The sequence below is a fragment of the Sturnira hondurensis genome, unplaced genomic scaffold (genome assembly GCF_014824575.4).
Source record: "Sturnira hondurensis isolate 20B ecotype Veracruz unplaced genomic scaffold, ASM1482457v3 Scaffold0003166, whole genome shotgun sequence".
NCBI lineage: Eukaryota > Metazoa > Chordata > Mammalia > Chiroptera > Phyllostomidae > Sturnira > Sturnira hondurensis.
In genome coordinates, this window is record NW_028075797.1 from 652,154 (window position 1) to 664,350 (window position 12,197).

General features: G+C 41.2%; 1 protein-coding gene across 2 annotated transcripts in view; it reads left to right on the forward strand.

The window, feature by feature from the left end:
• The window catches only part of LOC118984017 (S-adenosyl-L-methionine-dependent tRNA 4-demethylwyosine synthase TYW1), a 176,327-nt gene extending 165,890 nt beyond the window's left edge, over positions 1 to 10,437 (forward strand). For both annotated transcript variants that reach the window (XM_037041728.1, XM_037041729.1), the window contains exon 16: positions 9,669 to 10,437. In XM_037041728.1, coding sequence (XP_036897623.1) covers positions 9,669 to 9,890 — 222 coding nt within the window. In that variant the 3' untranslated portion in view covers positions 9,891 to 10,437. The remainder of the gene's footprint in view (positions 1 to 9,668) is intronic.
• The last annotated feature ends 1,760 nt before the right edge of the window (positions 10,438 to 12,197 follow it).

A 12,197-nucleotide genomic window follows, 5' to 3' on the forward strand; every position in this document is an offset into this window, starting at 1 on the left:
GCACAGTGAATATAGTCAATAATATTGTAATAAGTTTGCATGGTGACAGATTGTTACTACACTTATCGTAGTGGTCACATCAGAAGGTATATAAATGTTGAATTATTATGTTATATAACTGAAAGTAATATAATATTGTGTGCCAACTATACGTTAATAAAAATTTTAAAAAATCAGATGTCATTTAAATTCAGCATATTTTAATATCCTAAATCTAGGAATCTGTACATTTTAAATATTTTTCTTACTTAGAACACGGAGTTATTACATAACTTGGTTTATAATTAGACTTTTTTTAAAAGACAGTGGTATAACAGATCAAGTATCAGTGTGTTATACATTTATACGAATGAATGCCAAGTAGATACTTTGAATTAAAAGCTCCCACAGTTCAATTAGTATTTCCTTCAGAGTCTCCATAAATTTGTTTTCTTTATTTCTGGTCATTATTCTACAGTTACTTTTGAGAAGCAATTTTCTTAAGAGAGTACAAATTGGATAATTTCCCTTTATTGAGTTGAAATTCTTAACAGAGCTTTCCATTAATGAGATATTGTATCCATGTTAGGCTGAAAGTGTGTGAGTCATTAAGTTACCATTGCAGAAATGGAGTCATTGATTAAAGCTTTGCTAATAATGCACGCACACTTCCATAATAAAAAGGATCCCACTGGGTACTGCTAACACCGCCATGAAAATCACACCAGATGAAAAGTGACAACAGGAAGGAGGGTCCCAGGTGGCAGAGCAGGTGGAAGTTGTACTCACCCCCTCCCATGACCACATCGGAATTACAGCCAAATTACAGGCTGATCAACCTGGATAACCATCTGAAGACTGGCCAGACAGGAGTGTTATAACTAGGGATTTACAGAAGAAGACACGTAGAGACTGGTAGGAGGAGCAGTGACACAGAAAGGGCTGGTCCCACACACACATGTGGTGGTTGAGAATCTGGGGGAGCAGGGGGTCTCCACCCCACACCAGGCTCTCCAGCTCAGAGCACCAGTGCCAGGAAGAGGAGCCCACATAACATCTGGCTGTGAAAAATCAGCAAGGATTATATCTGCCTGGGTGAGTTGGGAGCCAGCTGGCAACCCAGGTGACCCTTAGAGGGGAGGCAGACAAATTCTTACTCACAGGCACTTACTTTGGGCTGTGGCAGAGTCGCAGATCGGAGGGTGCCAGAGTCATACAGGGAAAGGCTGAGTTGTGTGGCTTCAGAGAGGGTGCTGGGGGGATAGCTGCCAGTGTCCCTGATTGGGTTTCTCTCCCACACTGCCTGTGGACACTGTTGTTGCTGGGCAGAACAGTTCCCTCATAAGATATTAGCCTGGGCATCTATACTACCCTTGCTCTGATGATACCCTGAGGCCCCACCCTGCAAAGCTCACACATGGTTGTGGGCTTTGCAGGAGGCAACCAGCCTTTCTTTCTTGGGGAATTTTGGGTGGGCTCGAGGTGCTGGAGACACACAGGGAGAGGTTGAGTTATGTGGCTTTAAGACGAGGACTGTCTTCCTGCACTCTTTGCCTGTGCAGACCCCTCTCTCATGGCCAAATCTTATCTGCTTTAGCCTGATGAACTCTAATGGCTCCACCCTGGAGATTCTCTGGGATCTTGCACCACTGTGAAGGTCTGTAGGCCACAGGCAGGTGGTGGTTGGCTTTGCCGTACCCTGGGACTTTGCTGAGTGGCCTCAGGCCCAGCACTAGTGCCGAGTTTGAGTCTGTATTAACCTGGTGAACACCACTCACTCCTATCTGGTGACTCCAGAAGCACCTGTCTCATGTATATCATGTACCACCCAAGGCTCTTTCTGTGTCTGAGCCTAATGGGCAGCTGGAAGGCAGCAGTGGGTCTCAGGGTGCCTTGGGACTTTTGCTTGACTTGCCCCAGGCCTGGTATTGGTGGCAGCTGTCCATGGTATACAACTTGGTCCCTCCCACATGCACCTAGGCCAAAATAGGCAGCTACCAACTATGATTCAATTTGTAGATCTTAACAGGTAGCCCAAAGCTGGTCAAAGGCAGCATCTGACATTGACCTGCACCAGACTATCTTCCGAGAGGCCCAAGAATCAACACACCTGATAGCTGGCTTCATACCACAACAAAACAAGACCCAATTAACTACACAAGCAGCACACACAAAGGGAGGTCTCAGCAGCCACCAGATTCATGCTAGCATGAATTCTTCTGTGTGGGGTCAGCCCTCTCACAGCAGCTCTACACTATGGTTGGGCCAATCCTCACAGCCAGCCAGCCTGAGGGTCAGCCCCAACGACGGACAGACGAAGAGCAATTAAGACTCAACTACTCAGTCAAGACTCACATAATGCACACAGTGGACACTCCCGGAGCACCTAGCTTGGGTGGTGAAGAGACTGTACCACTGAGCTCCACAAGACACCTACTACATAGGACCACTCTCCCACAACTGGGAGACATAACAGATCTACCTAATATGTAAAAACAAACACAGGGAGGCAGCCAAAATAGGGAGACAAAGGAACATGACTGAAATGAAACAACAGGAGAAGTCTCCAGTAAAAGAACTAAGTGAAGTGGAGGACAGCAATTTTTGGACACAGAGTCCGAAACAATAGTTATAAGGATGCTCAAAGAGCATAGGGGAATAATAGATGAGCTCAGTGAGAACTTCAACAAAGAAATAGTAAGCATAATAACGGACATAGAAACTATAAACAGAAGCAGTCAGAAATGAATATAGTAATTGAAATGAAGAATACTCTTTCTATGAAAACAGAAGGAGTCAACAGTACATTAGATGGAGGAGAGGATTGAATCAGGGATTTGGAAGACAGGTAGCAGAAAACACTCAATCAGATCAGCAAAAAGAAAAGAGAATTTAAAAAATGAGGATAGTTTAAGGAGCCTCTGGGATAATATCAAATATAACAACATCTATATCATAGGGGTACCAGAAGAAGAGAAGAGGAGAGAGAAAGGGATTGAGAACTTATTTGAAAAAATAATGATTGAAAACTTCCGTAATCAGTGAAAGAAATCAACAAACAAGTCCAAGAAGCGGAGAGAGTTTCAAACAACATAAATCTAGAGATGCCCACACAAGACACATCATAATTAAAATGGAAAAGGTTGAAGACAAAGAGAGAATCATGAAGGTAGCAAGAGAGTTACATAACAATAGAGCTCCCATAAGACTGTCAGTTGATTTTTCAATAGAAACTTTTCATGACACAAGGAATTGGCATGAAATGCTCAAAGTGATGAAAAGCAGGGACCTGCATGAAGACTACTGTACCTAGCAAGGCAGTGTTACAAAATTGAAGGAGAAATAAGAGTTTTCCAGACAAAGAAAAGTTAAAGGAGTTTATCACCACTAAACCAGTATTATAAGAAGTATTCAAAGGACTTCTTTTAGAAGAAGAAAGGGAAAAAGGGGGAACATACATATGAATAATAAAATGGCAAACCATATGCCTATCAGTAATCACTTTAGATGTAAATCGATTAAATGCTTCAATCAAAAGACAGTATAACTGAATGGAAAAGAAAATAAAACCCATGTACATGTTGTCTACATGTTGTCTTTGATCTAAAGACCCACTTTAGATCAAAAGACACACATACGTGTGTCACACATACGTAAAATAAATGGTAGGAAAAAGATATTTCATGAAAATGGAAACAAAAAAAGCTAGGTAGCAGTACTTATATCAGAAAAAATAGACTTTAGGTACTTCTGGTCAAGATGGTGGTGCAGGCAGACATGGCTTGCCTCTTTGCATAAGCACATCAAAATTACAATAAAATATACAAGAACCATCGCTTCAGAACCATCAGAATTCGAGTTGAATGAAAGCCTGACAACTACAAAATTAAAGAAACCACATGCATTGGACTGGTAAGAGGAGCGTAAACTCAGAATGGGCTGGTCCCCATTCTGAGTTTTATTCCCCACATGTGGGGTATAAAAATTTGGGAAGGATATCTCAGGAGTGAGGAGTCCCAGTCCTACACCAGGTCTCCAGTCCACAGTTCCAGTGCCAGGAACATAAGTCCACACAATTTCAGGCTACAAAAGCCAGAGAGGATTGAGTTGATGGAAGAAACCTGCTGAAGCCCCAAACAGTTTCTCAGAGAACCCACGTACAGACTTAGTCAGTGTCACTCATGCTGAAAAATCTCAAAGGGTACCAGTGGTATATAGGGATGAACTCAAGTGTCTGACATCAAGGTGAGCAGAGGCCGTTGTCCCTTTTCTAAACCCTCCCCGCAACAGAGTGCCATGCCTGAGACTCCTGAGACTCAAATGCTGTTTGAGCCCCCATATCCCCAAAGATTCTGCAAATCTTATATGGAGATGCTCAACCCACCCAACTTACAGGCCCACCTAAGCTGCTCTTCCATATGAATAACTACTCTTGGCCCATGCTTCACAACTTCCTAAATCCTATCAAACAAACAACAGCAGGCCTCTGTGAGCCCTAGGCTTAGTACTAGTAGCAGCCAGCTTAGATTCACAACTTGGCTTCCCCTGACAATCTCCAAGACCAGCACAAGTAGCAGCCATCTCAGGTTGATTTATAGCTCAGGCAGAGTGTCCATAGGAAAAACAGGTGGATACTGACCTTGGCCTGTACCACCTGGGAAACTCCCAGGGCCAGCACACCCAGTGGATAGTTATAGACCACATTGGAGCACCATGACCCTACACTTGCACAACCAATCCTCCGCAGAGGGAGGGGGTCGGTGGTAAGTGGTCACAGCCAATTCTTGAAGCTGATTGGCCTGGATAATCCCTCCCATTGATCTGCCAACTGCAACCAAGTCTCAACTATAAGAGGAGGGTATACTCAATCTATATGAAGGATGCACCTTGAGTACCCAGCTTGGGTGATGGGGAGGCTGTGCCACTAGACCCTACAGGACACCTACTACATTGGGCCACATTTACCAAGGCATATAGTGAGAGTAGCTCTGCTCAATACATACAAACAAACACAGGGAGGCTGCCAAAGTGAAGACACAAAGAAACATGGCTCAAATGAAAGAACAGATCAAAACTCCAGAAAAAAGAGCTTACAAAAGGAGAAATAAACAGTCTATCAGGCGCAGAGTTCAAAACACTGGTTATAGGGTGCTCAAGGAACTTAGGACCTCAACAGCATTAAAAAGATCCAGTCAGAAATGAAGGAGGCACTAATTGAAATAAAGAACAATTTACAGAAAACAACAGTAGAATGGATGAAGCTGAGAATCAAATCAATGATTGGAACATAAGGAACAAAAACAACCAGTCAGAACAACAAGAAGAAAAAGGAATACCCAAAATTGAGGGTAGTATAAACAGCCTCTGGGACAACTTTAAGTGGTCCAACATTTGCATCATAGGGGTGCCAGAAGGAGAAGAGAAAGAGCAAGAAATTGGAAATCAATTTTAAAAAAATAATGAAAGAAAACTTGCCTAATTTGGTGAAGGAAATAGGCATGCAAGTCCAGGAAGCAGAGTCCCAAATAAGATGGATGCAAAGAGGCCTACTCCAAGACACATCAGAATTAAAATTCCAAGGGTTAAAGTAAAGAGAGAATTATAAAAACAGCAAGAGAGAAGCAGTTAGTTACCTACAAAAGAGTTCCCATAAGACTGTCAGCTGATTTGTCAAAAGACTGCAGGCTAGAAGGGACAGGCAAGAAATACTCAAAGTCATGAAAAGCAGGGACCTACAGCCAAGATTGCTCTACCCAGTAAAGCTGTTGTATAGAATTGAAGGGCAGATAAAGAGCTTCCCAGAGAAGAAAAAACTAAAGAGGTTCATCATCACCAAACCATTATTATATGAAATGTTAAAGGGACTTATTTAAGAAAAAGAAGATCAAGATTATGAACAGTAAAATGACAAAAATACATATGTATCAACAGTCAAATCAAAAACAAACTAAGCAAATGAGGACAGAAACAGAATCATGGATTCAGAGAGTGTTTTGATGGTTGACAGATGGGGAGGGTGTGGGAATGGGTGAAGAGGTGAGGGGATTAAGAAATACAAAATAGTTATAAAATAGCAATGGGAATCTAAAGTACAGTTTAGGAAATGGAGTAGCCAAAGAACTTACAAATATGACCCACGGACATGAACAATGGTGGGGATTGCCTGAGGATTTAGAGATGCTAGGTGGAGGGGGCGAAAGTGGAAAATCAGGACAACTGTAATAGCATAATCAATAAAGCATAATTTTTAAAAATTAAAGAAAAATATAAAATTAAAAAAATGTATACTTTGAAACGAGGACTATAATAAGAGACAAAGAAGGACACTATGTAAGGATAAAGCGGTTAATCTAACAAGATGTATAATCCTTGTAAAAATTTGTGCACCTAAATATATAAAGCATTTCTTGATAGACATAAAGGAGAGACCAGCAGTAGTACAGCCACAGTAAAGATTTTAACATGCCATTGACATCAATGGATAGATCTTCCAGAAAGAAAACTTGCAAGGAAACATCAGCGTTAAGTGACACATTAGGCCAGATGGATTAAATTGATATTTTCATACATTTCACCCCAAAGCAACAACATACAAACTTTTTTCATGTGCATGTGGACCATTCTCCAGGATAGACCACATGTTAGGACACAGAACAAATCTCAGTAGATTTAAGAATATTGAAATCATATCAAGCATCTTCTTTGACTGCAATGTTTTGAAACTAGAAATCAATTACAAGAAAAAACTGAAAACACAAACACATGTAGACTAATAACATGGTACTAAATGATGAATGAGTTAACAATGATGTCAAGGAGGAGGTAAAAAGATACCTTAAGAAAAATGAAAATGAAAACACAACAATCAAATTTATAGGACAGAGCTAAAGCAGTCCATGAGGGATGTTCATAGTAATTCAGGCCTCCCTTAAGAAACAAGAAAATTATCAAACCAACAATGTAACTACATACCTAAAGAAACTAGAAAGAGAAAAACAAAGTGAGCCCAGAGTGACTAGAAGAAAGAAAATAATAAAGATTAGAGTGGAAATAACTGAAATAGAGTCTAAAATACAATACAAAAGACCAGTAAAGTGGACTTCACACATGAATTTGACCAAACATTCAAAAAAGAACTAACACCTATGTTCAAACTTCCCCAAAAACTCAAGAGGAGGGAAGGCTCCCAAGCTCATTTTATGAGGCCAACATTGTCCTGATTCCAAAACCAGATAAAGACACTTCAAAGAGAGAAAATTACCAGATTTTTTGGACTATAAGATGCACCCCTCCCCCACTCCTTCAAATTTGAGAGGAATAATGGTTGTTAATGCTGCTGTTGAGTTCTGTTTACATTTACATTGGTGAAATATTATGTTCTTAAATATTTTACCACATTTTTTGCTTCAGAAATTTCCCCCTCTTTCCCTGCTCTAAAACCTAGATGCATCTTATGGTCCAAAAACCATGGTGTAGACCAATGTCCTTGATGAACATAGGTGCAAAAATCCTCAACAAAGTATTAGCAAACCAAATTCAGCGTCATTAAAAAGATCATACACCTTGATCAAGTGAAATTTACTCTGTGATGCAGGGTTCAATATCTGCAAATTAGTTAATGTGATACATCACATAAACCAAATGAAAGGTACAAATCATACGATCATATCAGTAGATGCAGAAAAAGCATGTGACAAAATCCAGCACCCATATATGATAAAAACTCAACAGAGTAGGAATAGAGGGAACATAGTTCAACGTAATGAAGGCCCATATGACAAATGCACAGCCAGCATCATACACAACAGGGCAGAAATGAAAGGTTTTCTCTTAAGATCAGGAACAAGACAGGGATGTCCACTTTTACCAGTCTTACTCAGTGTAGTACTGGAAGTCCCGGCCACAACAGTCGGATAAAGAAGGGAAAAATAAAAGGCATCCCAGTTGGAAAGGAAGAAGTAAAACTTATTTACAGATGAAAACATAGTATGTACAGACAACCCTAAAGATTCCATCAAAAAACTGCTAGCACTACTAAATGAATTCACTAAAGTAACAGGATATTAAATAAATATTCAGAAATAGGTTGCATTTTTATACACCAATAATACACTATCAGAAAGTGAAACTGAGAAAATCCCATTTACAACTGTATCAAAAAAATACCTGTGGTGAATAGACATATGAAAAGACACCCAATATCACTAATCATCAGAGAAATGCAAATTAAAACCGCAATGAGCTATCACTTCACATCTGTTAGAACAGCTATCATCAATAAATCCACAAACAGCAAGTGCTGACAAGGGTGTGGAGAAAAGGAAATGGTTGTGCACTTTTGGTGGAATGCAGCAAATTGGTACAGACACTAGGAAAAACAGTGTGGAGTTTCCTCAAAAAGTTAAAAATGGAATTGCCTGATGACACCGCCATTCTAATTCTGGGTCTGTATTTGAAGAAACCCAAAACACTAATTCAAAAGGACAGATGCACCGCCACCTTTGTTTCAGTGTTATTTACAAAGGCCTAAATGTAGAAGCAGCATAAGTTCCCATCAATAGAAGAGTGGGTATAAATATACCTACAATTAATGGAATATTACTTGGCCATAAAAATGAACAACATTTTATCCTTTGGGACAGTATGAGTAGACCTAGAGGGTATTATGCTAACTGAAATGTGTCAGGCAGAGGAAAGAAATGCTGCATGATTTCACTTATATGTGGAATCTAAAAAACAAAATAAATGGACAAACAAAACGGAAAGAGATTCATAGATACAGAGAACAGACTGATGCTTGTCAGAAGCCAAGAAGGTTGGGGACTGGGTGAAAAAGGTGAAGGGCTCTAGAAGTACAAATTGGCAGTTATGAAATTGTCACAGGATGTAAAGTACAGCATGGGTAGTGTAGTTAATAACATTGTGGTGACGATGTACAGTATTGGGGGTAGTTGAAAAATCTGTGGAAATCACTTTGTAAAGTATGTGATTGTCTAACCACTTCACTGTACACCCGAAACTAATACAAAATAATATCGAAAGCAAACTAATCAAAAGCAAAATTTTAATAAAATAAAGTGGCAAGAAAAATTAGAATTAGCTTAGTGTTAACATATGTTGATGCAAAAACACTTAATTAACTCTCATTAATGATTGATCAGGATGAACTTAGCTTTCAGTTCCAGGATGTGTTCTTTTTTTTTTTTAATATATTTTTTACAGACTTTATTTATTTATTTATCTTTATTATTTATTTATTTATCTTTAAAGGGTAAGGAGAGCGGGAGAGAAACATCAATTTATGGTTGCCTTTCATGAGTCCCCTGCTGGGAACTGGCCTGCAGGGAACCGGCCTGCAACCCAGGCATGTGCCCTGACTGGGAATGGAACTGCGATCCTCTGCTTCGCAGGCCCGCACTCAATCCACTGAGCTACACCAGCCAGGGCAGGATGTGTTCTTTATTCAGCAGTTTGGTCTTCCAGGTTCAGTTTGGCTAGTGTCCTATGGCAAAAGAAACTCTCCTTTGACTTTTGTGCTCTGATATGGAACCACATCTGGAGCAGGAAAAATTTTTCTTTACCCTGATATGGACAAATGATGAGGCTCATTTTTTATTTTTTGGTGTTTATTTGATTTTTGTTTTAATGGCTGCTGTTACTTCTGACCTGACTACTTTTTTTCTTCCTAGTTTAAGATTGAGAAAGAGTGGTGGACGTGGATTGATTATAACCGCTTCCAAGAGCTCATTCAGGAATACGAAGACAGTGGTGGATCAAAGACTTTCTGCGCAGAGGATTATATGGCCAAAACTCCCCCCTGGGCCTTATTTGGTGCCAGTGAAAGAGGCTTTGATCCCAAGGACAGAAGATATCAGAGAAAGAACAAATCAAAAGATGTTTCAGGATGTTGAGATTATCTGAGTTGAGGGCAGTGAAGGACAAGAACTAATGGCCCCAGAGTGTTCTCAGGCTCCACTGTGGCTTTTTCAAGGACAAATTTCACACAAATTACATTTCGTACACAGGAGGCTGTGCGGCAGAATGTGGGGAAGCAAGTCACATCCTGGGGGTCAGGAGACCACATCCCACTTGGAGTTCCACAGCCTCACCATTTCTTTCCAGAACTCAGTTCCTTTCCTAATGTTATTTCTGAGAAGTCATTGGAGGTGGGGAGAGTATACATAGTTATTAGAATGTAACTGACAGTTTATGAATTATAATTAGACTCCCTAGAATGCTGTTCATGAGAAGGTCACACAGAATGTGTCCCCCTCCCCCCGTGGGCATTGGCCTTTGTAGACTGTGCTGCCCGAGGTAAGTGTATCCACTCCCTCTTAGGTCTCGGCCCTCTTCTTGTATGTGGAAGTGATTTAGGCTGTCACGATTCTCAGTTATTTTAAAATAGTGCATAGATTGCTACAAATTCTTGCTTAATGCCAACCCTGTAGAAATTGAATTTGTTTTAAGACTGAACTAGATCTCATTCCATTCCCATACAAATTGCTATAGAAGGTAATCTATGGGCTGGGTTAGAGTCAAAGCTCTTCTCTATAGAGAGAAGTTACCTTCCGGTGTCATCGAATAATTAGTCCCACGCACAGACTGAAACGACGAGTACAGTTGGCTGCTCGTGTAGGCAGCCAGTGGGCAGGACTTTGTGAGCACGCCGGCAGCATGCCTGCCCACGGCCTTCCGTTCTCGTGGCCCACGGTGCTTCCCTCGGTCTCTTCTTTGAGGTTCAGGTTTTTTCTCATTGTAAACAGCATTCAATACTAAATGGTTTTTAAAAGTGGCATAGTTATTTTTTAAATTCCNAGACTGAAACGACGAGTACAGTTGGCTGCTCGTGTAGGCAGCCAGTGGGCAGGACTTTGTGAGCACGCCGGCAGCACGCCTGCCCACGGCCTTCCGTTCTCGTGGCCCACGGTGCTTCCCTCGGTCTCTTCTTTGAGGTTCAGGTTTTTTCTCATTGTAAACAGCATTCAATACTAAATGGTTTTTAAAAGTGGCATAGTTATTTTTTAAATTCCTTTATTCTAACAATTAATTAAAAAAACTCTTGTAGACACTTAGAACACAAAGTTTCTTTTGAGTGTGTTAAAGATGCGTCTAATCCTGTGCTTCTAAGCCCTATCAGACCTACTTCCTTCTTATATATCAGCTCTGTCATAATACCCTCCGTTCTCTGCTAAAGGAAAATTTGTACAGAATATAATGTACCTACTCACTTAGCTCAAAACTAACCACTGTATTTCTAAGTCATAGAGTCAAAACGCTTCTCTCTGTTGGAACATAAGATGGGACAGGGACGAAGTATCCCAGAAATTGTATGTTCTTTCTTGAACCCACCAGCCCTTCAAGCTTATGTGTCCTGTTCTGCCGATCGTGGGAGATGAGCTGGCAGTGGTGGAGGTCAGTGAGGCAGGATCTCACCGGAGCCCAGATGTGTTAGTGGTCACTAAACAGAGGCGGAGAAACACCTTGAGGTAGAATGAAATAATTCTGAAAAGCAAGGGGTTATACTAAGGAGCCCACAGAGAAGCTCCTATTTGTGACAATTCACCCAGCAGCCAGGGAAATGCCTCAAGCACTGAAGTGGGGAGTGAGGCAGAGGCGGCGCCCGCAGGACTTGGGACCATCCCTTAATTGCTTTTTCAACCAGGCAGCTCTGTTTTTATTTTTTCTGTATGAGTGCTACAGAACAGACCCAAGGGGGAGGTTTACTATATACTATTACCGAAAGGACCCCCCACTTGTTCTCCACGCCCCCCCACTAGGTTCACTTTGCCCACCACCAGAGGAAAGATGTCTCTCAATGCCAGAGATTGATGAAAAGGAAAGTAATTATTTATTTAAAAGTTACACAGACTTAGTGACTTAATGCCTTCACTAAAGTAAAGTCCTTTAGAATACCCACAGACACACACAGTCCCTCCTTCTCCCTCCGCCCAGTCTGGGGTACCGAATCTCAGGATAAGAAGTAGAAGTCCGTGATTCAGGCTCCCGGCACCATCAGCTGTGTCGCTGCCAGATCTCCAGTTAATCCAAAGCCATGTGGCACCTCCTCATGGCCCACCAGTCCTTTAACCCCTTTTCTTCCAGGCAAAGTCTCTCCTGCTTCCTAAGCCACGTGGCAAAAGGGAGCACCCCAAAGGTGTAACCAGAGGGAGTTGTCGCCCAGTTACATCTTGGGTGGAAGCCACTTCACCCCCCTGGCT